The 23,924-nt window shown below is 50.2% G+C and overlaps 11 protein-coding genes across 11 annotated transcripts; 7 read left to right on the forward strand and 4 right to left on the reverse strand.

Annotated features, from left to right (window-relative positions):
• Window positions 1–531: 531 nt before the first annotated feature.
• On the forward strand, window positions 532–1,762 carry M438DRAFT_351652 (uncharacterized protein; the record flags this gene model as incomplete). The annotated part of the gene is made up of 3 exons (XM_029906734.1): window positions 532–702; window positions 752–844; window positions 905–1,762. The coding sequence occupies 3 exons, from the start codon at window positions 532–534 to the stop codon at window positions 1,760–1,762; spliced, it is 1,122 nt and encodes a 373-aa protein (XP_029764560.1).
• Window positions 1,763–2,227: 465 nt separating this feature from the next.
• M438DRAFT_237234 (uncharacterized protein) lies at window positions 2,228–2,887 on the reverse strand (the record flags this gene model as incomplete). The annotated part of the gene is made up of 1 exon (XM_029899479.1): window positions 2,228–2,887. A coding segment is annotated over one exon (660 nt), but the record flags the coding sequence as incomplete, so codon positions are not given.
• A 503-nt stretch (window positions 2,888–3,390) lies between these two features.
• Window positions 3,391–4,393, forward strand: M438DRAFT_82129 (uncharacterized protein). The gene is made up of 2 exons (XM_029910345.1): window positions 3,391–3,910; window positions 4,007–4,393. Exons 1-2 carry the CDS (start codon window positions 3,665–3,667, stop codon window positions 4,271–4,273), a joined length of 513 nt encoding a protein of 170 aa, XP_029764562.1. The 5' UTR covers window positions 3,391–3,664; the 3' UTR covers window positions 4,274–4,393.
• M438DRAFT_341975 (uncharacterized protein) lies at window positions 4,061–5,411 on the reverse strand. The gene has a single exon (XM_029904639.1). The coding sequence runs from the start codon at window positions 5,294–5,296 to the stop codon at window positions 4,514–4,516; it is 783 nt and encodes a 260-aa protein (XP_029764563.1). The 5' UTR covers window positions 5,297–5,411; the 3' UTR covers window positions 4,061–4,513.
• Window positions 5,412–5,489: 78 nt separating this feature from the next.
• On the forward strand, window positions 5,490–6,027 carry M438DRAFT_82149 (uncharacterized protein). The gene has a single exon (XM_029910346.1). It carries the CDS (start codon window positions 5,630–5,632, stop codon window positions 5,909–5,911), a length of 282 nt encoding a protein of 93 aa, XP_029764564.1. The 5' UTR covers window positions 5,490–5,629; the 3' UTR covers window positions 5,912–6,027.
• On the forward strand, window positions 5,901–10,892 carry M438DRAFT_288576 (P-loop containing nucleoside triphosphate hydrolase protein). The gene is made up of 4 exons (XM_029901662.1): window positions 5,901–7,376; window positions 7,427–8,923; window positions 8,982–9,655; window positions 9,706–10,892. Exons 1-4 carry the CDS (start codon window positions 6,144–6,146, stop codon window positions 10,676–10,678), a joined length of 4,377 nt encoding a protein of 1,458 aa, XP_029764565.1. The 5' UTR covers window positions 5,901–6,143; the 3' UTR covers window positions 10,679–10,892.
• Window positions 10,893–11,360: 468 nt separating this feature from the next.
• Window positions 11,361–13,579, forward strand: M438DRAFT_310607 (uncharacterized protein). The gene is made up of 2 exons (XM_029902430.1): window positions 11,361–11,750; window positions 11,805–13,579. The coding sequence occupies exons 1-2, from the start codon at window positions 11,574–11,576 to the stop codon at window positions 13,506–13,508; spliced, it is 1,881 nt and encodes a 626-aa protein (XP_029764566.1). The 5' UTR covers window positions 11,361–11,573; the 3' UTR covers window positions 13,509–13,579.
• Window positions 13,580–13,790: 211 nt separating this feature from the next.
• M438DRAFT_265748 (alternative sulfate transporter) lies at window positions 13,791–15,434 on the reverse strand (the record flags this gene model as incomplete). The annotated part of the gene is made up of 4 exons (XM_029900047.1): window positions 13,791–14,038; window positions 14,094–14,752; window positions 14,808–15,263; window positions 15,319–15,434. 4 exons carry the CDS (start codon window positions 15,432–15,434, stop codon window positions 13,791–13,793), a joined length of 1,479 nt encoding a protein of 492 aa, XP_029764567.1.
• Window positions 15,435–16,573: 1,139 nt separating this feature from the next.
• M438DRAFT_351658 (alkaline phosphatase-like protein) lies at window positions 16,574–18,297 on the forward strand (the record flags this gene model as incomplete). Its single annotated transcript, XM_029906735.1, has 2 exons — window positions 16,574–16,766; window positions 16,820–18,297. 2 exons carry the CDS (start codon window positions 16,574–16,576, stop codon window positions 18,295–18,297), a joined length of 1,671 nt encoding a protein of 556 aa, XP_029764568.1.
• Window positions 18,298–18,324: 27 nt separating this feature from the next.
• On the reverse strand, window positions 18,325–19,298 carry M438DRAFT_331298 (DUF427-domain-containing protein; the record flags this gene model as incomplete). The annotated part of the gene is made up of 3 exons (XM_029903394.1): window positions 18,325–18,761; window positions 18,819–19,219; window positions 19,273–19,298. 3 exons carry the CDS (start codon window positions 19,296–19,298, stop codon window positions 18,325–18,327), a joined length of 864 nt encoding a protein of 287 aa, XP_029764569.1.
• A 618-nt stretch (window positions 19,299–19,916) lies between these two features.
• M438DRAFT_341980 (kinase-like protein) lies at window positions 19,917–23,726 on the forward strand. Its single transcript, XM_029904640.1, has one exon. It carries the CDS (start codon window positions 20,157–20,159, stop codon window positions 23,628–23,630), a length of 3,474 nt encoding a protein of 1,157 aa, XP_029764570.1. The 5' UTR covers window positions 19,917–20,156; the 3' UTR covers window positions 23,631–23,726.
• Window positions 23,727–23,924: the final 198 nt, after the last annotated feature.

Consider the following 23,924-nt stretch of genomic DNA (forward strand, 5'->3'; position numbering starts at 1 on the left):
TATAGGCTACTCCGAAGCCACATCGTTTGTTTTTCAAGATTGCTGTGCAACAATTGCCATGTCTTGATCATTTTGGAGTTCTGCAATTGCCATGTTAGAAAGAGAGTTGAAGATGAGTTTGGTGATGTCCTAATGTATAAGTCGAGACCTGGACAAGATGCCAAATTAAATAATGATTCGATGGCCAGGACAAAAACCGTTGGTGAGCTACAAGAATTTGCCGTGTTCCTTGAGTCAAGACCGTTGCGGGATCTTGCCTACTGCCTGTGAAGGAGTTGAATCCAGACGCAAAGCACGCCAAACGTGTTCGACAGCTGCCAGGTCTGGCGGTGATCGTTCCCGTTCTCGATGTCTCAATAAATGCATTTTGAGTTACGTGCGTATGGTGCTTTGCCCTCTCTTTTCTTCAAGAAAGTAGGTCGTATATAGGTGATCGTCCGGACCTCTTGGGATGGCTCTGGTGATTGTTCAGGTATCGATCAGCACCAATTTCAATCGACCATTTGCCATCCGGTCCGGTAAACAGCAGCCATGAGTCAGATACCTCAGTATTCGATAGAGGCTGGCAAACTTGAGCTCATGAGAGCACTCAATGGCACTTTCTTCGCTATATCTTGTATCCTCGTAGCACTGCGAGTCTGGACACGAACGAAGATCTCTAGATGCTGGGGATGGGATGACTGGTTCATCTTGTTGGCGCTTGTCAGTAGATCTTCCCTGTCAGATGGAACCGCATAGCTAACCAACACAGGCAATCTTCATCGGCGAGTGCACTGTCTGGTTGATGCTAGCAGATGTGGAGTCGAAACCAGCGTCCCTGGCAAATCTTGAGATATATGCAGAAGTGGGTACTACCGTGCTGGCATCGGAAACATGATTGAAAGATATTAACCTGTCATGTCAGCTTATTTGCGCCGAACAAGCCCTCTATATCGCCGGCACCGTCGTGCTCAAGATCTCGCTGGCCTTTTTCTTCCTAAGATTCCTGATTGTGCGTTGGGCTCGATACGTCGTCTGGATCAGTGTTGTGGTCTACGCAACCGTGGCGACCATGATGTTCTTCCTCGTAGTATTCGAGTGCGGCATACCTGGGAACTATGTGATGAAGCAGGCCACTGGCAAATGCGTCTCGTTCCGCATCCTCAGTATCACTGGATACATACATGGCGGACTGAACGCACTCACGGACTGGGTGTTTCCGGTACTGGCCATCCATTTCCTGATCCAAACCAAGATGTCACGGGCAGCAAAGGCGTCTTGCTGTGGTATTCTGCTCCTCGCAGTGGTAGGAAGCATTGCCAGTATCGTACGAACCGTCTACATTCCTGAAATCGGACCCGGTGGCAACATCTACAGCAGAAGTATGAAGCCTTTGATCTGGACAATGATCGAGGGCGCCTTGGGAATCATTGCTGCGAGTCTGGCGACATTGCGACCGCTGTTCCAAAGATGTTCTGCCAGGACAAAAATCGTGTTGCAAAGCAGATCAACATGCGATCGCTCGACCAGCAAGCTCTGCAAATCATCTCTCGGCAGTACGCTTAATTGTTTTGGGTCTACGAAAACAGCGGCAGACTCACCTCCAGATAGCGAAGCTGAAAAACACGACACGATGGATCTCGAGTCTGGAGACCAGGCAAGGACGATGTCGAAACCTTTGCACCTGGGCGTCTTGAGCAGTGTGGCTACCGAGACAGAGTTGAACATGACGAACAAGATGGATACGAGGACAATGGTTCGAGGGACGAAAAGCGGGTTCTGATTGTTGAGCTTTCACGGCATGTTTACGACTCATGAAACTAGATTAACGAATTCAGCGGCGAAGTCCCAATTGCTCTCTTTAAATGTCGGCCATGTTTCATGCTAGGGAAAGTGATGACGAGTGTACCTGCCTGATCTCGGCCTTCATCTGGTTGACCAAGCAAAATTAGTCTTGAAGTGATATGGGAAGGAGCGCCATAGTGGGCCTGCCATATCGATAGGCGCGTTATGGGCTCAAGCTGGCCTTTCCAGCAGCCTTGATAATGAACTGGTCGCAGCATCTGTATCTTTGGCAGGGTCACTGCTTGATAGCATTGTGCTGGGATGTTCCGAAAATCAGCATGCGCCGGCTGCTTGTCTTTGATGAATAGAGAGGCGAGGGCTCGTAAATATCGCTGGTGAACTATGCTGTTCACGAGGGAGATGAGGTTGTATGTGCTTGTCGCGTGGAGCAGGAGTTCATCGCTCATCTGAAGAGCTTTCTGCCGCCGTTTCTAACAGCAGCAGACTCCCTGCCTTCCAGACTGATGCCGGTGAAACCCACAGTGCCTCCAGATCTGTCGTATTTGTATCTTCTGAGGGCCTCGCGCAGGTGGTCAGGTAGCAAAGGGCCTCTATCACGCTCTCTGACCCTTGGCTCACCCTCGCCATCCTTACCGAAGGCTTCCTCGTTCTTGTCGTCCGTAGGCAACTTCTCAGCGGCAGCAAGCCATTCCTTCTGTACCTCGCGTGCGCGATCAACAATCTCACCGACAAAGATTTTGGTGTAAGAATTGATGGTAGTCACCACGCTGGCAGGGACTGACTGTGAAAGGGTCTGGTTGGCAAGACGGCGAACAACTTCCTTCTTCAGATGTATGCGATTCCACGTCTCGTAGATTTCGGCATGGGCGGGGTGGATATGTGTGCTAAACATGGCCTTGCGCTCTTTCTCGGCATCCATGGCAGCCTTGGTGAGCTTACCACCTTCCAGGGTGTTGACATCGTCGCCGCCGTCTTCTTCGTCTTCGCTGTTGGCATCATCGGCGGGACCGTCTTCGTTGTTGCCGGCATTGGTTGAAGTGCCTTTACGGCCACCATCGCCGTCGATCAGACTAGCAGTATCGCCACGGTTCTTTGGGGGGCGTCCGACCTTTCCGACCTTCTTGCCCTTGTTCGGGCGCTCTTTCTTGTTGCCGCCGGTGCCTGTGCGACCGCTCACAACACTGTTGATCTCATCGTCGATGTCGAGACTATCGCTACGGCGCGAGATTGGCGAGTATGCGGCTTGAGAAGCTTGCGTGTCGGGACTGTATTCTCGTCCTGGGCGATCCGGCGGCGGGAAAGAGGTTTGGCGCAGAGGATGGGTAGAACTGGAGGCATTCGATGCTTTGCGACGCTTGTATGACGGAGGCTGGCCGGGCACGGTGATTGAAGGGCGCTTCTTTGGTAGCGCCAACTGCGGGCCACCGGGAGGCGGTGAAGTCGCGCTTCCGGGAGGACTGCTCGCCATGATGCGGCTACAATATGAGAGGGGCGGGTGTGTGTGGACAAGGTTGGGAGACTTATGGATGGGTCAAGATGGTCTTCGGATAGTCCATGCAGCGCGTCCGATGTGGATGGCGCTTGGACCCAAATGGACGAACTTCACCCACCTCCGTGCAGACAACCATGTGCGACCCTGCTGACATGTAACCGTCTATCGTCAAATGAGCATCATGTACGTGTACTCGTATGCCTTTACTGCTATGACTTTGCTTTATAATATCGCCAGCCTACCTTGACTATCTTGCCCTGCTTTCATTCTCTCTCCTTCACCCCAGTCTTGACATCACCATCTTTCTCCTCCATCACCGTCCGGGTGCTTCTCACTTTCTCTCTTGTTACCACACTCCCTTGCTTAATTTTCTAAACCATCTTCTAAATGGCCGATACGAGTACTCCGAGGCCAACGCCTACCATTCCATCCGGAGGTTTCTTCAGTGCATATGCTGAAGCAACAGTGACGGCCCCGCCTTCGACCGTCTACAATGCTCTGATTGATACGTCCATTTGGGGAGATTGGAACAGCTTTGTGCCTTCTGTAACAATCGTCAAACGGTCTGATGACGAAGCCGACTCTATCGACCCCGGGCTCAAAAAAGACATGGTTCTGAGCTTTGAAGTCAACATGACTCCATCTATGACCACCAATAGCAAAGAGATAGTCACACATGTCGATGAGTGTCCGTCTGGCCTCCAGCCGGGTAGAATCACCCGCATAAACTGGATCATGGACAACAAGGGCAGCTTTACCCCAAAATTTATCTTGGTCGCCGAGAGGGTCAACGAAATCGAGGATCTGGGTGACGGCACATGTATCTACAGGTCGTGGGAGACCTTTTCAGGACTTGCCGCTCGAATTGTCAAGTGGAAATTTGGTCAGGCACTCCAGAAGAATTTCGAGAACTGGGTCACCGGCATTAAGCAATACGCCCAGGAGCAGGAGCAGCGAGCGAAAGACCGAGACGCTGCTGTTGAATTGCCCGCTTGAGAATTTCCCATTCTTCGCTGTCTGATCAACCCTCTCGTGGCAGGAAATATCAGCCTCCTGGCGCAGAGTTGATGTCGAAGAAGCTATTGATAGGCGAGGTGGATTTGGTGCGGGCATAATCTTCGGGAGGAGCGCATGCGAGTATCCGCTCTCAATGGACAGATGTACACGAGGTCTGTGACAAGGATCAGGGAGTTCTGGAGCGATTCTCTTCAACTGAGTCTACGTTGTCCTATGGCTCTAGCATCCTCGGATTGACTCAAGCTCGGTGTCAACCTGAAATCTACTCGTATTGCTTTCCGCTCTTTTGTCTTTTTGGATTGGAAGCAATAAATTCTCTCCGGCGTCCGATCCAAGCTCAGTCCTCGATCTGAACACCGCAAAATTTACCAGTCTCTCCATCACTCTGTCGAACCAACTCAATGCATTTACCTCGCGTCCAAGGCTGTTCATTTCTTTCGCTGTGGGGTAGAGGCTGATGCCCAAACCAACAGGTCCCGAGATGAACTCTGGCTGACTCTCGACTCTGCTTTCTTGTTTGTGTCCTGTCCTCTTGGGCTGTCCCTGGCCTTGGACTTCCACAAGCCAGATCGCTACAGCTGCAGTCAGCAGTAGCGCTATCAGAACTGGTACCGCGATTGTGAGTCCGACTGATGGCCCTGGCGGTAACGTGTCTATAGGAGCCAAGCTTTGTGCAGGCCCTGTTGTAGTGTATGGTGATGTGAGGCTGGAAGTTGTGACTGGATAGCCTGGTCGGCTGGTGTGATCTGATGAATAGGAGTGCGAAGATGTTGGTTTTGAGCTGGGTGAAGAAGGCGGCGGGTGGTGAAGCGAATGAGACAGGAAGGTTGTTGATGACAGGGGTGCGTAGTGGAACTGTGTGCTCGATGTTTCTCTGGACGAAGGGGCGTGATGGGACCTGAGACTCGAGGTTCTGCTTGAGGTCGGCGCATAGCTGAACTCTCTTGTAACGGAAGAATGCGTATGTGGAGGAGTCGAAATGGTACTGGATTGGGATCGCATTTCGGAAATCTTGTTTGATCTTAATTAAGGAGTTTGGTCTCGGTGTTGAACTTGTCAATTACACAGGCTTTGAGACTTTCTGTTGTTCGAGCGTTCTAAGACGTTCTAAGTGATGATAAGACATGGCTTTGCGCAAGACCTTTACTAACAATGATTGACTCCGGCAGGAGACTGCATTGTTCAAACGCATAATACGAATAGAACGGGCTCTTGGTACCCATATATTCAGATTGACGAACTTGATGGAATACTCGTTTGTGCGTGTCTGTACACTCTTGATATATCCACGAACTGTTCATAGCCACTGGTATACACCAGACAAGTCCGTGCACCATGTTGCATAAGTGTGTTCGGGTACTTTGTGAAGATGTGGATATCCAAATTTTCCAACGAGAACACAAGGACGTTGGTTGTTCGATGAATGATGACCTGGTACACGGATTCTCCTTCTCTATCATCACACTATGCGCTCTGGTCCATCTTATGTTCCCAACTCAAGGGTTTAGTTCGGCCGATCTCGGCCCGGAAGTCAATCGCCTCGATGCGAACGAGCCAAACGTCAGTGACGACTGGACTCCCGCTTCGATACACAACTTGGCTTTGACTCCAGAGTAGCACCTTCCAGATGTTCGAAGCTGTCTTTTGAGACCTTAAATGTGTCCTGCCTGAACAGGTATCGATGTCTGCCTGAAATACGCAAGTACGCGCCTGCGCCAAGCCGCCTTCCAACAACGCAATTCGAGCACGTCAATCATCCTTCAAGTCATTCGTGTTTTCCTGGTTTCGGAGCCGAGTCCCCTCGACCAGATTTGGCATCTCCTGAACAATTGGGGGGTCAGATACCGTTATGATCTCTCTACTTCGACAGCCACGATGGATGAAGCCTTTCATTGAGGAGCCCAGTGAGGTCAACGACGAGACTGTGCCAGAGAAGAAGCAAGGTCTTCCGTGGGTCGCGATTCTTCTCTTTGTCCTTGCAATCATTGGATTTGTACTGCAGGCTCTGCTCAAGCTCGCATCGCCTTCTATACTGTTGGCTATCGCCGCCTTCCACCTGATACTAGTCAGGCCGCGAACGGCGTCGATATTCCTGCTTCTGATCTACACTACCCTGTTCGTATTGCAAGTTTCAACACTTGCCTCCACATTGGAGCCTGACATATGGGATTCTGGAATCTACAATCTTGTTATTGCCATTCACGTCATCAATATTAGCATCTCACTGATCAGTATCGCCGCTGTCGTCAATTTGCCACTTCGAGACCCGTCGCTATCACGAGAGGGTATATGTCAACCTTTTAGTCCTCCGACTGCAGAGCTCAGGTCCCCGGAAGACAGTCTCACTCTCTGGCAATGGATGACCGTATCATGGATGTCTTCGCTCATCTCGGTTGGCAAAACAAGACAGCTGAATGAGGATGATGTTTGGTTTCTCGGATATGAATTCCAGCATCGTCACCTGCACGACGCATTCCGTGAGCTCCATGGAACAGTCGTTAGGCGACTACTACGTGCGAACTGGGTTGATCTTGCTCTACTCACGGTGCTTGCTATACTGGAGCTGGCGGCCAATTACTCTGCGCCCATACTACTCCAGCAACTACTCAAGGCTATGGCCAATCTAAGGTTTGAGAAAAAGCCTGCCATATCTTTTGCTGTTCTCATCCTTGTCGTGAGATTAGTTGCTGCGCAGAGCGCAGTTTTCAGTCTTTGGTTCGGCAGACGTGCGTACGAGAGGTCTCGAGGAGAGATGATCACGATGCTGTATGAAAAGACACTCAACAGAAAAATCGTCGCGACCATCAAAGACAAGACTGAAAATCAGATTGATGAGACTCAGAACGAGGATTCCGATCGTGACATGCCGTCGAGCGAAGATGGAGGAGATGAAAGTTCCAGGCTCCTGAACGGCCACACCAGCAAGACGAACGAGAAACAATCCTTTTTGTCCAAAATTCTCAAAAAGACTCGTGCTGGATTACCCTTTTCATGTAACAAGAAGTCGACTCCTGTTACCGAGGACAATGCGCCAGCCTCTATGGGCAAAATTCTCAACTTGATGCGTGGAGACGTCTATGAGGTAAGATTTACCAAATTTCTCAAAATCCCCGTACTGACTTATGTTGATAGGTAAGCCAACGATTCTGGGAGTTCCAGACCTTGATCAACAAACCCCTGGGCATGATATTGTCTTTGTGCTTGGTATGGAACTTGCTCGGCCCCTCGTGTCTGCTTGGAGTTGCTGTCGTTGTTATCGCCCAAATTCTGAATGGCATATTCGCCAGCATCCTTGTCAAAAAGGAACGTCTTCGTCGCAAGGCTACGGATGTCAAGCTGCAGCAGGTCTCTGCATATGTGGAAGCAATCCGTCACCTTCGATGGTATGGTTGGCATCCTGTCTGGCTCGAGAGAATCTTAGAAGCCAGGCAATCGGAGCTTGATCTCAAAGTCATCACTTATCTTTGGACCAATGCTATCAGATTTGTCAACATTCTGGGCAGTGGTTTGCTGCCAGTCGCGGCTTTTTACGGGTTTACAGCTCTAGCTGGCCACGAGTTGCGCATCGACATTGCCTTTCCTGCTTTGCAACTGTTCAACATGTTGCAAAGTGACCTGAGAGAGATACCGGGACTGATAACAGTACTACTCAACGCGTCGGTTGCTGTGGGTCGTATTGAGGCCTTCATGAAGGAACCAAACAAGACCGCAGATGACAACTCTGCTTCGACATTTGCCGATGTTCTTGAGCTAAGGGCTGCCACTTTTGCATGGCCAGGACTCTCAAAAAATGTCCTTCATAACCTCACAATCTCGTTCCCACCAGGCCTTACCATAGTGTTTGGCCAGGTTGCAGCAGGCAAGAGTGCTTTGTTGCAGGCCTTACTTGGGGAATTGGATCTTCATGATGGTGAGCTGATTAAGCCAGACGCTCCCATCGGTTACTGTGCTCAGGCGCCGTGGCTTCAAAGTATGAGTATCCGTGACAACATCTTGTTCTCGTCTCCATACGATGACGTACGGTATAAGCAAACTCTCGAAGCCTGTGCTCTGACTGCAGACCTCGCTAATTTCAAGCATGGGGACCTGTCTAGTATTGGAGAGAATGGCATAGGTTTGTCGGGAGGACAGAAAGCCAGAGTTGCTCTGGCACGCGCAATCTACAGCCGCGCTAAGATTCTTCTTCTCGATGATCCTCTGAGCGCACTTGACCAGCAGACTGCCGAGTCCATCGTCGCCAAGTGTTTTGGAGGTGATCTTGTCAAAGGTCGAACAGTCGTTTTGGTCACTCATCGCACAGATCTGTGTAAGGGCTTGGCTGAACAGCTCGTCGAGATCACCGACGGAACAGCACAGACATCGCAGGGAGATTCGCTGCATCTGAGCCCAACAAACTCGCACACCGCACAGACTCTTCAGGATGCAAAAATGGTCAAGGTTGATGAAGCACAGGAGTCCGCTGCTGTACCAGACAAGTTCGAGGACGAGGAACACCGTGAGCATGGAGGAGTCAAGGCTGCAGTATACTGGCAATACATCAAAGCTGGTCGTCTGAAGTGGTGGTTCCTTGTCATCCTTTCTGCTGCTACATTCCGTCTTCTAATGGTAGCCGAGTCGTGGCTCTTTAAGGTAATGCTTGTTTCTGCAACTGACTTGAGAAGTATACACGCTAATGCCATCGGAATAGGAATGGGGAGAAGCATACAAGGAGGTGGAGCAGGTGTTTAGCCTGCAGATACTCCATGCTGACTCTTATGTCGCCTCTTCGAGTCCAGTCTCCCGTTTATTTGCCCGATTTCCGGACCCCGGTGTCAATGTATATCCTTGGCTGATCGCGTTCTTTGCCCTTATCATCGTCGAGTCTCTGGCACTGCTTGTCTCTCAGATCTTCATGCTTGTCATCACGTACACTGCTGGTAAGGGCATGTTTAAAGATATCATGGACAAGGTCAGTCATACCACCTTCCACTATTACGACGTGGTACCCATTGGACGCTTGATGAACAGACTGACCTCGGACGTGGCGACTATCGACGGCAATATTTCTGATCAGTTCTTGCAAGTTGCCTGGCAGGCGATTGCTTGGGTCACATCGATTGCCGTGATAGCGGGCGTCACGCCTCTGTTCCTTGTCTTTTCCATTGCATTGACACTCCTGTTTGTCTTCATATTCATGCAATTCCTGCCCACTTCCCAGAGCTTGAGACGCCTCGAAATGGTCTCCCTGAGTCCTCTCATGTCTAACTTCGGTGCTTTGCTGAATGGCCTGACGACTGTTCGAGCCTTCTGTGCTCAGTCTCGCTTCCAAGACCGCGTGATAGCAGTCACTGATGCTTTCCAAGGCATGGATCACTTTTACTGGTATGTTTTCCTGGTTTCTTGTATCTTCGTCTTGCTAATGATTCTCTTAGGTCCTTGCAAGCGTGGCTGATGTATCGATTTGACATTCTGTCGGCATGCTCGACATTCATCTTGACCGTACTGGCGATCAATTCTGGACTTTCTCCTGGACTGACTGCTTTTGTACTCGCTTCCGCTAGTAGATTTGTGGTAGCAGTCCATGCTTTGTGTAAGCAGTATGGTCAGCTTCAACTGAACTTCGTATCCGTGGAGCGCGTTGTAGAGCTCCTGCACCTTGAGCAGGAACCCGCTGGTGAGATCGATCCCCCAGCATACTGGCCATCTTACGACAGCGACGTTGTCTTCGAAAAGGTCACTATACGATATGCACCCCACCTTGATCCTGCTCTGTCAGATGTATCGTTCACTTTGAAGGGAGGTTCAAACACAGCAGTCATCGGCCGCACAGGTTCTGGAAAGAGCACCCTAGCTCTGTCTCTTCTCGCAACCATGACTCCAGGGTCAGGTCGTATCCTTATCGGCGGCATCGATATTGCCAAGGTCAACAAGCAAGCTCTGCGTAATCGCATAACTTTCCTGGCCCAAGATCCAGTCCTCTTTCCAGGTTCTTTGCGTCATAATCTTGATCCTACAGAGCAACACGCAGACGACGAGTGCGAGACGGTCATAGCTCGTGTTTGTGGCAGCTACAACTGGACTTTGCAGACTCAGATCGACACTGGTGGCAAGAATCTCAGTCAAGGACAACGTCAACTCGTCGGTCTAGCACGTGCAGTGTTGAGGAGAAGTGCAATCGTCATCATGGACGAGGCAACTGCGAGTATCGACAAGGACACTGCATGGGAGATTCAGCGTGTGTTGAGAGAGGAGATGAAGCAGAGCACTGTTATCACGATTGCTCATCGCCCTTCAGCTGTCAGAGGTGCAAACTACTGTCTGGCTTTGGGTAATGGCAAGATCATTGATCAAGGAAGCCCTGAAGACGTGGACGTGGCCCGCAGTACTGTCCCGGACACCATCTAAGGTGTGCAAAGTAGGAGTGGCCGGCGGAAAACGTTACATTTCGCTCAAGTAGAGTAGAGTAGAAGAAAGCGAATGGTTAGATTGTGCTGTTGACGTTGCTTGCGGGTTACTTGCGGTCTGTATATGCATCGGACGCGTGGATTTGTTCTCGGTCCTACTCGTAGACGGTGTTAGAACTGCATGTCAAAAGCTAGGATGTTTTTAAAGCTCGAATAAATGTCCTCCGAAAATGCGTATACCTAACTGCTCTCTCTGGACACTGTACCCGTGTGGAACCCCATCTTGCCGTTTAATATTTGTTCGTAAAGATAACTCGCAAGCTGGGAGCTCTGTTCGGGTTTGATTCCCGTTGGTCATGGATATTTGCCCAGTTCGCTCGACTGATGCAATGTCAGTCACCAAGTTGAATACAGAATTCTTCAGGTCAACAACGACCCGTTGGGACAGCACTCATACAACTCTCTCAGTGATACATGTGTGGCTCTAGAATTGCTTTGTGTATTCTCACAGTTAGTAACAGTAAGGGTATACAGTACGGATAGTTGATGATGTTCATGACAGGGTTGCCCCAATATCAAAATCCACTTTGAGCCCGGAATGGAAGTGACGCGAGCTCCAGGGTCATCCGCGACAGGCTTGGCGCGTCAGATGTCGATCTCTTGATAGTGAAATGGAGGGTTGAGTTCAAAGGCGGTAGTTTCTTTGCGCAACATTATCACATATTCAACTGAAGGACGTGGTCGTGCTTACTGGGTAGAGTGAAGGTCGACAGAGTTCCCCACGGTGTCTTCCGGGCCTATCGACGTGACGCTGTTCAGGAGCCTACAAAGATTCAGCAACCACCATCAGCTCGGCATTTGTTGATCAAAGCCGGCCACACGACTTCCTGCCACACATGCCAACACTCAAGCGCGACCGTTCAACCATGAGTGACGAAGGTTCAAGGAAGAGGGCCAAGACGTCTCCGTTTGATGATACTCCAGCTGTCCAGCCACCGATGGATATGGATACCATCACTGAGGAGGTACTCGTGAAACCTGCCGTCGACGCCCCTCCATCACAAGAGCTTCAGGTATCCAACATCTCACCTCGACCCACTTCTGCATGCTAACTTTGTCTCACCTAGACGCTTCAGATACTTCGAGGCGACTTTGACGATTTGCGACAACTCATTACCTGCAAAGTCTGCGAGCGTCTACTGTACGAACCCTACGTTATCTCCTGCGGCCACACATATTGTTACAGCTGTCTATGCACATGGTTCGCCACCAGCAAGAAGAAGACATGTCCCAACTGCCGCGACGTCATAACCCAGCCTCCAGCTCCTTCCTATGTCATCAAGGAAATGGCCAACATCTTCATGCGTCGCCACGATCTTCTACCCGACGGCGAAACCATCGAACAACACGAACAATGGAAGTTTGAAGAGGCGGATCTAGTGCGCAAGGATAAGAACAACACAGATCCTCGGACCGGCGGTCTCTTTAGGGGCGTCTTCAAGCCTCGTCGTCCTAGAGTACACCCTATCCACGACCCCATCGACCACATCGACAGATGTCCGGAATGTAACTGGGAGGTCGAACGTGGCTTGTGTGGACAGTGTGGCCTTCTCATGGACCGCAATAGCGACAGCGAAAGCGACAGTGACGATGACAGTCTCTCAGGCTTGAGCAACGAAGAAATCTCAGACGACTTTGAAGACGAGGACCTTGACGCTAGTGCCGTCTATGGTGAATTCGACGAAGACTTCGACGGACAAGCTCGCGAAGGAGAACCGCATCTGGATTTCGGCTCGGACCTAGGAAGTGAAGAAGAAGCCCTCGCGCAAAGAGAATTATGGCGACTTCTCGTACGAAGCGGTCGACTACCCAGAAATCTGCCTTTCGAGCAATTCGCTCGTGACGGAAGAAGACACCGCATTGTGGATAGCGAAGCAGAAGACGAAGACATGGGCCACGACTTGAATGAGGAAGATGAAGACGATGATGAATCCGGCTCAATACATGACTTCCTGGACGATAGAGATGTCGGCGAGATTACCGCTATGACCATCAGCTCACCTACCATCGAAGAGCGCACACCAGCTAGACCGAGAAACCGCCATCGACACGAACAACAAGACCACTCGGATTCTGAATCAAGCTCGGATTCAGATTCTGACTCCGATTCTGACGGTGTGCGCCACAATCCTCAATTCCATCGTCCTCAGGTTCCTGTATACACGATTCACGACGATGATGACGATGACGAAGAAGAAGAAGAAATACGACCTATACGCCGCCGAGCTGTACATCACATAGCTTCCGACAGCGATGATAGCGATGACGAACCAAGACGCATCTCAACACATTTCCGCCAGCAGCCCGCATCGCGTAGATCGCAGCCACCCGTCCTAGCACGTCGACCACGTCCCTTGGTCATCGATAGCGATGACAGCGATAGCGAAAGCTCCACAACAGCAGACGGCAACTCACGACCTCCCATCGAGATATCCGATGACGAAGATACCGAAGCTGCTTTCTTCCAAGCCCAACGCAATCGTATCCGCAATCCCAGTCCCGCCGCAGCATCAGTCGGTTCATCCGACCGTAGCAGTGTTGACGATGAAATCGAACCCGATGACTACAGCATCGATGGCCATGATCTCAATGAAGGATTCGAAGGCTTTGAAGGCGCTTCCACGTCTAATGGAGGATTCTCTCCCATACAGAGTGGAAGTGAAGATGGTGCTCCTCAGACTGGTATGGATTACTTCAACGTCTACGGCGATGAGGAGGGTAGTGGAGATCAAGACGAGGTTGATGAGGACGAAGACGAGGATGAATACTAGAGATACCCCGGTAGCAGCTGTCGTACCAAATGATGCATTTGATATGCAAGTTCTTTCTATCATGATCTGGCCTCTGATGCGTTGAAAACATAGTTGTGAGATCGACCTTGTTGCGTGTCTTGAGACTTTACTCCTGTCCTTTAGCCTTTGAGGAAAGAAAGAGTGACTTGACGTGAGTTTTAGTGACTTCTGATAACGAGCTCTTCGAAGAACTGCTTATAGCATCATATACAATTGTCCTATTGTTGATCGATCAAGCAATCATATAGTAAAATCAACTATCTAGAGAATCCAAGTAAGTCTTTGACTCTCATCACCTCTCTTTTCATCAGAAGCTTCATCTCGTCGATGCTTTCTCGCCCGACGGTTCAAAATACGATATTGACCATTAGCGAACAGATTAGCCGCAATCGACACGGAAATCAAACAGACTATCGCCGTCCAACCTTTCTTATAGTGAGGTGCATCATCAGCCTGGAATAATTGTCCACCGATAATTCCTCCCAGGTTGGCTGCTGAAACGAACATAGCTGTATACCTTGTCAGTTTTGCTTAGAGTGGGAGACATAAGGGGAAACCGCTTACCCATTGTGATTGATCTCTCAGCAGGCGATCTGGCATTCATAGAAAGCCAAGATCCATTAACCGGATGCCATATAGTGCTTGAGGCCATTGCGAGCACGAGCATGGCGTATTTGGCTTCTTTTTGAGTCGTATCTGCTAGAACCAATGAGCCTAGACAGAAGCCCCACCACATCAGCAAACCACCTAGGATCACATAGCCTCTGCGGTTGGTTTTGTCCGAGAGATAGCCAGAGAGGTAGTTGAGGAAGATTTGAATCCAAGGACCCACGGAAACCATGGCTGTGGCTTTGAGTCTGTCGTAGCCGAAGTTTTTGACCAGAGAGGGTGCGTAGGAGGACATTGTTGTGGCGGGAGCGATACCGCAGAGTGAGATCAAGACGTGAGGGTATATCTTCCAGTTGCCAAGAACGCTCAACAACTCTTTCTTCGAGATCGAATGTGATTTCTTCTCCTTGCTTGGGTCATCGAGCAGGACTCGTTGACGAAGGATATGTTCTTCGCGTTCGGTAAAGTAGCGGTATCCGAATAGTGTTGCTGGGTTCTGGGGACCGAGAGGTATACAGAGAAGGAAGACGACGCCGCAGAGTATGGTGAAGATACCTTCGATGAGGAACATCCATCTCCAACCCGCAAGACCTGCTATACCGCGCATGTGAAGACTTGCACAAATCAGTATCGATAAGAACAAAAGATATTGAGAGTGTGGTTACTCACATTCCATAAGCCAATAAGCCAGTACATGCACTGGCGAAATTGTTGCCGAAAAAGTAAATGGCGAAACGCTTGCTGGTCTCTTCTTTCTTGTAGTACAAGCTGAGAGTGTACAAACCTCCAGGAATAAATCCTGCTTCGCAAAGGCCCAGTAAGAGTCTTGTTGATAGATAAGCTCCAAGTCCATGTTGGAAGGCTTGGAATGTTGCGACTAGGCCCCATGCGAATATCTGGCTAGAGATCCAAACCCGAGGGCCAAAGCGGTAGAGCAAAAGATTGCTAGGGATCTCGAGAATGACGATACCAGCGGAGAGAAGCTGTTGACCGATGTTGTATTGGTATTGTGTGATTCCTGCGTCTTTCAGGAAATTGTCGTTGAGGGCGCTTCCGATGTTGCCGCGATCCAATTGAAGTGCGAAAAAGACCATAGTCAACAACGGTAGGACGGTGAAGTCAAGTCTGCTTCACGTTTAGCGAGTGCGATTGGCGATGCAAGTCTAGGTTTGCTGCTTACTTTCGGACAAGCTTCTTTTCTTCATCTTGTGTCCAGTCCACCGTACCGGTAGGAACTTCATCGCTTCCAGATGTACTCCCATCAGGAAAAATTGTCTGCTCTGGGTACTTCTCCATGATTAGCTTCCTGGAAGCGGTAATGAAAGCGGAGTAAAACAGGAAAGAAAACAGAGCAGTGAGGCTACTAGAGATCGAGAAAGGGGGACTGGCAAGACAGTGATTGATAACTGATATCAACTGTCTGTGCCGATCAACTTATTCTTGAGAGGGCGAAAAAATCGATTTAGCCGTCTGTATTTTTATTGGTAGCGATCCTAAATGTGGATGTGCTGAGGGCAGAGCGATATGTTCCGAGGAACGGCATCAACATCGGTACTCAACAAGGGGTAGAGATTGTTGGCCCTCTGTTCGATGAGACGACACCACGATAATCGAGTCGCAAAGAAGTGCAGTCATGGTATATGTATATACAGCATGTGCTACATCTAGCACGCAACTTGCTTCACAGATGCTGCAATACATCATTGTCTTGACAGTAGCTGTTCATGGAGATGTGAGGCCTATCCCCCAGGCCAAACATGGTAGGTCCTCCTATAGGAATGATGTGATTGCAGGCAATCATGGCAAAAGCGATGAGTGTCTTGTGTTTGTGGGTCCTTGGTTCGTTGATTGGGCAAAATATATCAATACAGATAATGGAGTCGTCGAGTAGGAACGAGCGGGTGGTGTCTGCAGTTGTTCGTTGACACGTGAAGTCGATGATGCCATTTTAGCGTTGAAAGTCGTGATGTTTGCAAGATAGGCAGTTGAGATTCAATACAAAGAAGTTTTTCCTTCGTGAACGGACACAATTATGGCTGAATTTCACAGCTCTCGATGCTTCGTGCACAATGATTCCAGATTTGCTGACATCGATGGAAGACATGGTGAGAAGAAAGAACAGAGTTAGAAGTTGAGGTTGCTCCCCAGTTCTTCCCCACGCAGCGCCATCTCCCTTTTTGGAATGGCGTCTTACGTCCTCTCTGTTTCGTAATTCGAAAACAAAATCAACGTTCTTAGCCTCTTCTCGCAAGTATCAAATTAAAATGGCCCTTCAAGATCGATCCTACAGTTGTGGGACACGCAATGGATAACCATCGGAGGCCGGATACTCGAGCTCCGTATTGCCAGGAAGCCCTAGACTCCTTGGCCATATCACTGCGAGGCATCCGCCTAGCTTTGTGCCTCCTGTTTCCACTGAGGATTGAATCGTCGTCATGTCGCGTCCAAACTTCCTTGTAATCGTCGCAGATGATCTCGGTTTCTCGGATGTCGGTGCCTTTGGTAGTGAGATCAAGACACCAAACATTGATAGATTGGCATACGATGGAGGACTACGATTTACCGACTTCCACGCGGCCGCAGCATGCTCACCTACTAGGTCCATGCTGCTTAGTGGCACTGACAACCGTAAGCAGTAACATGTGTAAGATCTTCCATCGCAATACTGACGAGTCTTGTAGATATTGCTGGCATTGGCGCCATGAACGAGAATTTGCAAGAGTTTCAGAAGGGCAAACCTGGTTACGAAGGATACCTGAATGATCGCGTGGCTCCTCTATCTGAGGTCTTGCAAGATTATGGATATAAGACCTACATGTCTGGAAAGTGGCACCTTGGCTTATCCCGTGATCGCTGGCCTGTCAAGCGTGGGTTTGATCGATCTTACTCATTGTTGCCTGGTGCGGCCAATCACTATGGTTATGAACCTCAGATTGAGGAGGGAGACAACCAACCAAATATCCTGAAGAGCACAACTGTGTTCTATGTTGAGGACGACAAAGCAATCGCCCCAAAGGACCTCGGCAAGGACTTCTACTCCACAGATCGGTTTGGAGACAAAATCATCGAATATCTCCAGGACCACAAGCAAGATGATCCTGAGAAGCCTTTCTTTGCATATCTGGCATTCTCGGCGCCTCACTGGCCACTTCAAGCCCCAGAGGCAGATATTGACGACTATCGTGGTGTCTACGACAATGGACCTGAGCATCTTCGTGACCAGCGACTTGGTAAACTCAAGGAGCTAGGCCTCGTACCTGAACATGCAGTACCGCATCCAACAGTCGCACCACCAACAGGAAGAATGATGTCTCAGCCATGGGATACACTCACGGAAAACGAGAAAAAGACCTCTTCGAGAACAATGGAAGTCTTTGCAGGCATGGTGCAGAGGATGGATTACCAGATCGGACGTGTAATTGAGCAGCTAGAGAAGACTGGAGATCTCGACAACACACTCATACTCTTCATGTCTGACAATGGAGCCGAGGGCATGTTGATGGAAGCTCTGCCGCTCATCGCCGGTGATATCTTCGCTCACGTCGAGAAGTACTACGACAACAGCCTTAACAATATCGGTCGCGGCAACTCTTATGTCTGGTATGGGCCTCAATGGGCAAACTCGTCCACTGCACCTTCTAGACTCTACAAAGGCTTCTCGTCGGAGGGTGGCATTCGCGTGCCTTTCATCTTGCGTTATCCTGCATTGACTGCCCAAAAGTCTCAAGAAAGCAACATTGAGCACTCTTTTGCCACTGTCATGGACATCTACCCGACTCTGCTTCAGCTGGCAGGGGCGAGTCATCCAGGCAAAACATACAAGGGACATGAAGTCGCACCTGTCCGCGGCAAATCATGGGTACCATATCTTACTTCTGCAAAAGCCCAAATTCATGACGAGAACTCAGCTGTGGGATGGGAGCTTTTCGGAAGACTAGCGGTCCGAAAGGGAATTTTGAAAGCAACCTATATTCCTGCCCCCTACGGTCCAGATAAGTGGGAGTTGTTTGACCTAAAAGCTGATCCAGGAGAACTCAACGACATTTCAGGAGACAATAAGGAGAAGCTTGCCGAGCTTCTGAGTGATTGGCAAGAGTATGTCGCTGAGGTTGGAGTGGTTGGACAGGCACCTGAGTATGGTACGTTGGTATTGGACTAGTCACATACGTGGAACCATAGATCTCCATCAACTGAAGATGGACTTTTCCTGGCCAAGCTTCTCCCAATCATCTCCATTCTGAATCCACATGTCCACTTTCTCATTGTAGAAACAATACAGACCGGCGATTGCAGCACATTCTGTGATTGGTCGAGTGTAGTACCACACGATGTCCTTGTAAGTTTTGTCGCCTACGACGACATCATAATACTCGGCTTCCCCTTTGTATGGACATTGGGTCCTTGTCTCACTGGGCCGCAATATTGAATTGTCGATAGCTGTGAGAGGCATGTAGTATCGGATCGGAAGTCCCCCTTCGTAAAGCTGCATGCAGGTACTGGTTTCTGCGACGGTCTTGCCATTCACAGCTACCTTCACTCCTCGTGTGGACTGCAGAACGTCGATGCGCTTGAAGGGGTCCTTGGGATGCACGAACATGGGAGTATCCTCTTCGAGCCATTGATCTAGATGAAGTTAGGACCGCATGCAGCCCACAATGAAAAAAAGTGGAAATCAATCACCTGCAGCGCTGAATTGCACTTTGAGCATGCCACTGAGCTCAGATGCTTTGCCAGCAAGACCGTCGCTGAACACGATAAACCCATCTTTGACCTCCTTCATGTTGTTGTCAGCTTTACGTGTCACCTTGACTTTGAGTGTGTTCGCGATGATCTGATTATGATCACCCTTGACGTCTTGATGATCCTCATAGACGATGTCGTAGCCTTGTACATTTTTGACCAAAGCGCTTCGAGGAAAGTAGAGCTGTGGGTAGTATTCGTGCTCCCACACGAACAACGCGCCTGTTGTACCGAGAGTGTCCGCTACGCAAGCGCCGTTGATGAGGATTCTCACGCGTCGTTCTGTACGAAGCGTCTTTACTGGCCCGTGTTCAACGAGGTGGCGGGCAAGCGTGGGCAGACTGTGGAGTCGTGATTAAACGCAGACACGAACATACTGCTGAGCATGACTCACTCGACTTCACGTCCTGGAACAGCCATTCTTGATAGTATCTGAATATGGATGAACCAAGATTAGTAAGAGGTGAGTAGTTGGTTAGCAGAGAGCGGGGTTAGATGATGAACTGATGGATAAGATAAGATGGACCGGCAAAACTCTCCGCGCGACCCGAATCCGATCCGCAAGGGTCTCGTCTCTGAGAAAGCGGGGACCACGAGAATGCACGAAAAAATAATTGGATCGTCCCCGGAGGAAGCACAATCTAGACCGCAGTTGGCAATCAAAAGAGGCAGGCAGTGTTGGACTTGCTCAAGACGAGTGCTTCAAGCTCACGAAAACGATAGCTGGAGGCGAGAAAGTGTTGGGTGATCCTTCCTGAAGTCTTGAGCACATACGAGACTCGGCAAGGGCTTTGGGCGTCGGCAAGGGATTTACAGTCGAAGCGTCTCGAATAGAGCTGGGCGGCTTGCGAGCAGCAGGCTGCGCTGACGACCCTCAATAAGCAGGCGTAACTTGATCTGACCTCGCTTCTGTCCACACACAGTCATCATCCAGTATTTCTTTCTTCGCCGCGAAGCAGACGGACGACTTTTGCTTTGCAAGTTCCAGCCTCCATCGTCACTCTCGATCTCACCCCACCACTCGTGCACTTCCAACCCAACGGTCGCTACTCGGGACGCGCGAAGTCGTCGTGCTCCACAAAAAGCAACCCAGCCCACATCCACGCACACGACGTGCATGCCCCTGATCAAATTCACCACCACGTCCATCAGTCCGCCATCCATCAACCTCCTCTTCTCTCTGGCATCTCTCATGGGCGCTGCGAGACACTGAAGTCACATCCTACCCGCTCCTCCAGCTTATGCTCGACAAAGCTGGATTTTGATCCATGAAACAGCATGGCCCGTCGAAGGCCCCCAGCAACAGCCCTGACTTTCGGCAATGCCCTCTTTTGCATCTTCGTATGGCTACCACTCATAGCCACTGCTCAGCAGCAGCAGTCCGTAGGCAACAATGCCAACATTCGTAGACGCCCTTCTCTCAGCAACGCGCGTTCCCCGCCAGAACTGAGATCCACCCACAAACACCTTAAAGACACCGCAATCGACCCTTCAATCGAGCGCGCCCTTGCGACTTTTGCTCCAGCCGAGTCTATCCCGGCCGTTCGAGCACCTCCTGCAAGATCATCGGCCACGTCCGGTGGTCTCTCTTCGCGACACCCGGCGCGGTCTTTGCAGGATTGGCAAGTCGAGGATATTATTCTCCTGGCGACCGTTGATGGCAAACTACACGCAAGAGACCGTAGAACCGGCGCTCCACGATGGGAGATAGAGGCCGATAGACCCATGATCGAGACCGTCTATCACCACAACGACTCGGATCCTGAGTCTCAGCCCGAAACCAGCCTCATCTGGATTGTCGAACCCTCCCAAGATGGAAGCCTCTATGTCTACTCTTCCGAGCCCCAAACCGGCATGCAGAAACTCGGCTTGTCGGTCAAGCAACTTGTAGAAGAGCTGTCGCCCTACGCCGGAGAAGACCCACCTGTGGTATACACCGCCGACAAGAAGAACACCCTTTACACTGTCGATGCGTCCAACGGAAGAATCCTCAAGACATTCAGCTCGAGCGCGTCAACCTTCAGCAACGACCAGAACTGTCGCCGAGTCAATGGCCTTGGTTCGCTTGAAGACAACGAATGCGAGACGATCGGAACCCTTACCTTGGGTAGAACCGAATACACCGTCTCCATAGCAGACAAGCTGAGCGGTGACCCCATCTGCACCATCCGCTACTTCGAATGGGGACCCAACAACCGCGACAAAGACCTGCACAACCAATACGCGTCAACCATGGACAGCAAGTATATCTACACCCAACACGACGGTAGCGTTGTCGCTGTGGACTACAGAGAAACAAGCCGCTTCGGAAACTCGATCTTGTACAAGCAAAAGTTCTCGTCGCCAGTTGCTCGCGTTTACGATGTTGTCAGGCCGCTCGATGAAGACATTCTGGACGCTTCTTTGGTCATCCTTCCTCAACCTATTGGTCCTGCTGGCGATGACACAATCGAGCAAGACAAGATCTTCGTCAACTGTACAGAATCTGGTAGTTGGTATGCCATGTCGGAGCTCAGATACCCTACCGTCACCGACGGTGCTTCCAAAGCTGTGTGCTATACCCAAGGATACGCCCTTCCAGTCGGCACTTTCAACCCTGCTAAGCAGAGAGCGAACCTTGTTGGCATACACCCTCTCCACCCTATGAGCATGGACCAAAGCGAGATCCTCACTATCGGTGGGCCTGATCAATCAGTTATTGGATCCCCGAATGCATATAACACCGACCACGCTCAGGTCATGTTGCCTGGTTCCTCTAACCCTTGGGCCGGTATCACATCATCAGGCTTGATTGGCCTGCTCGCTCTGATTGGACTATTTGCCATCGTGTCTCGATGGGTAGACGTGCAGAAGGTCATACAACGCCAAACTCCGGAGCCTGTTAAGCTGAAGGAGGCGCCAATCCCTGTGACATCTAATCTTAGCCAGGCCATTCCTTCCAAGGACGACAGTGCTCCTCAAGTCGAAGCCATCGACCGTAAAGTCCGTTTCCCTGAGCCCGCAGAAGAGACCATCTTCCCACAAGGAGATGAAGAGGAAGTGCCGGAAAAGCAATCGTCTACTGAAGAACCAATCGAGGCCAAGGTCGACTCACCCACTCGTGCCTCGACTCCAAGTCCAGCAGAAGCCGAAAAGCCCGCCGAAGAGCAAACACCTGTCAAGCCCAAGAAGAAGGCCACTCGTGGTGTCAGAGGTGGTAGAAAGGCAAAGGAGAAGAGACAAGAGCAACTTGAAGCACAACAACGCCGCCGCGAGAACAGCCAAAGCAACAGCGACAAAGAGAGTAACGGCGCTCTTGCCACGTCGCTTGCAAAACCTTTATCGAAGATTGATGGCATGGACGTCATCAGTGTAGATGCATCTGAGAGTCCCAACGTGTCCGGCAAGATTCAAATCAACAACCTCACCATTGATACGGACAAGATAATCGGCCATGGAAGTGCTGGAACTTGTGTGTTCGAAGGCAAATTTGAAGGCCGTGATGTGGCAGTCAAACGCATGCTCTCTCAGTACTACGAGCTTGCTTCTCAGGAAGTAGGATTCCTCCAACAAAGCGACCATGACAAGAACGTCATCCGTTACTTTTGTCAACAGAAAGATCAGCACTTCCTCTACATTGCCGTTGAGCTTTGTCAGGCGAGTTTGTGGGATCTGTTCAATCTTCCCGACACTCGTGACGAAGCCCGTTATCAACAGCTCCAATCACTGGCTCAAGCTGTTCAGCGTGATGCTAGAGGCACACTCTATCAGCTCGCCAAAGGTCTCTACCACCTTCACGATCTTCGTATCATTCATCGAGACATTAAGCCTCAGAACATCCTCATCGCCTTCCCTAAGCCAAACAAGCCCAACGAGCTTCGTCTCGTCATCTCAGACTTTGGCTTGTGTAAGACCCTTCCGGAGAATGTGAGCACCTTGATCGATCCTACGAGCAACGCTGGAACGTGTGGATGGAAGGCGCCGGAGCTCATCTCTCAGCCCAAGGACACGGCCTCGAACAACGGCCACAGCAACATTTCGCATCCTGGCACTAGCGAAAGCTCTTCTGGTGGAGCCATCGGTGGTGTCAAACGAGCAGCTGATATCTTCTCCCTCGGTTGTCTGTTCTTCTGGGTCTTGACTGGAGGTGATCACCCCTACGACGACAAGGAAGGTTGGATGCAAATGCGTGAACTCAACATCAAGAAGAACAACCTGCAGAACATGCACAAGCTTGACCTGGGCTCTGACAGCGAAGAACCCCGCCAATTGATCACAGCAATGCTGGCACACAACCCTGAAGATCGTCCATCCGCCCAGCAGGTTCTCTGCCATCCGTTCTTCTGGTCACCCAAGAAACGCCTCGACTTCCTCTGCGATGTTTCCGACCACTTCGAACACGAACAGCGCGACCCACCATCGCCTCATCTCAACTATCTCGAGTCCTACGCCGATATGGTCATCGGCGGCAAAGATAAAGATTGGCAACGCAAGCTCGACAGAATGTTCCTCGACACACTCGGCAAGCAACGCAAGTACAACGGCGCCAAAATGTTGGATCTTCTCCGTGCCTTACGCAACAAGAAAAACCATTACGAGGACATGTCGATGGACGTCAAGAAGAGGGTTGGGCCTTTGCCGCATGGGTATCTGCAGTACTTCACTATCAAGTTCCCCACGTTGTTGATGGCTTGTTTCTGGGCGATCAAGGATTGTAGGGTGGAGACTAATGCGAGGTTCAGAAGCTACTACAGCATCGAGAATCAGGAATAGAATCGCCTGAGAAAGATGAGACTGTTGATGTACCTGAAAGAGTAAAGGAATGAAAATTGTTTCCGTCTTCCATGTTCCGTATATTTCGTGCATCAATTTCATTCATTCCTACTGTGATGTATTTGTTTTCTTGTTTTCTTCCGCAGAGAAAGGGACATTGCGAAAATCATTGACATCCAGTCGTGTAATCTGCTCTTACATTGAATTTTTTCCCCATCAACAGTGTGATCCTTGCGCCTTTATCTCAGTCACACACAACATGCATTCAACATGCACCACATGATCGCGATCGAC

Source organism: Aureobasidium pullulans (genome assembly GCF_000721785.1).
Source record: "Aureobasidium pullulans EXF-150 unplaced genomic scaffold scaffold_2, whole genome shotgun sequence".
NCBI lineage: Eukaryota > Fungi > Ascomycota > Dothideomycetes > Dothideales > Saccotheciaceae > Aureobasidium > Aureobasidium pullulans.

What these genes read in the sequence shown, in the direction of transcription:
- M438DRAFT_310607 (XM_029902430.1), top strand. Translation starts at nt 11,574, where the DNA reads ATGCCAACACTCAAGCGCGACCGTTCAACCATGAGTGACGAAGGTTCA. An exon ending in CTCCATCACAAGAGCTTCAG is followed by an intron (nt 11,751 to 11,804) that starts GTATCCAACATC and finishes TGTCTCACCTAG; the next exon opens with ACGCTTCAGATACTTCGAGG.
- M438DRAFT_288576 (XM_029901662.1), top strand. Translation starts at nt 6,144, where the DNA reads ATGATCTCTCTACTTCGACAGCCACGATGGATGAAGCCTTTCATTGAG. An exon ending in TGCGTGGAGACGTCTATGAG is followed by an intron (nt 7,377 to 7,426) that starts GTAAGATTTACC and finishes TTATGTTGATAG; the next exon opens with GTAAGCCAACGATTCTGGGA. An exon ending in GGCATGGATCACTTTTACTG is followed by an intron (nt 9,656 to 9,705) that starts GTATGTTTTCCT and finishes TGATTCTCTTAG; the next exon opens with GTCCTTGCAAGCGTGGCTGA.
- M438DRAFT_341980 (XM_029904640.1), top strand. Translation starts at nt 20,157, where the DNA reads ATGGCCCGTCGAAGGCCCCCAGCAACAGCCCTGACTTTCGGCAATGCC.
- M438DRAFT_82149 (XM_029910346.1), top strand. Translation starts at nt 5,630, where the DNA reads ATGTTGCATAAGTGTGTTCGGGTACTTTGTGAAGATGTGGATATCCAA.
- M438DRAFT_82129 (XM_029910345.1), top strand. Translation starts at nt 3,665, where the DNA reads ATGGCCGATACGAGTACTCCGAGGCCAACGCCTACCATTCCATCCGGA. An exon ending in TTCTGAGCTTTGAAGTCAAC is followed by an intron (nt 3,911 to 4,006) that starts ATGACTCCATCT and finishes ACCCGCATAAAC; the next exon opens with TGGATCATGGACAACAAGGG.
- M438DRAFT_341975 (XM_029904639.1), bottom strand. Translation starts at nt 5,296, where the DNA reads ATGCGATCCCAATCCAGTACCATTTCGACTCCTCCACATACGCATTCT.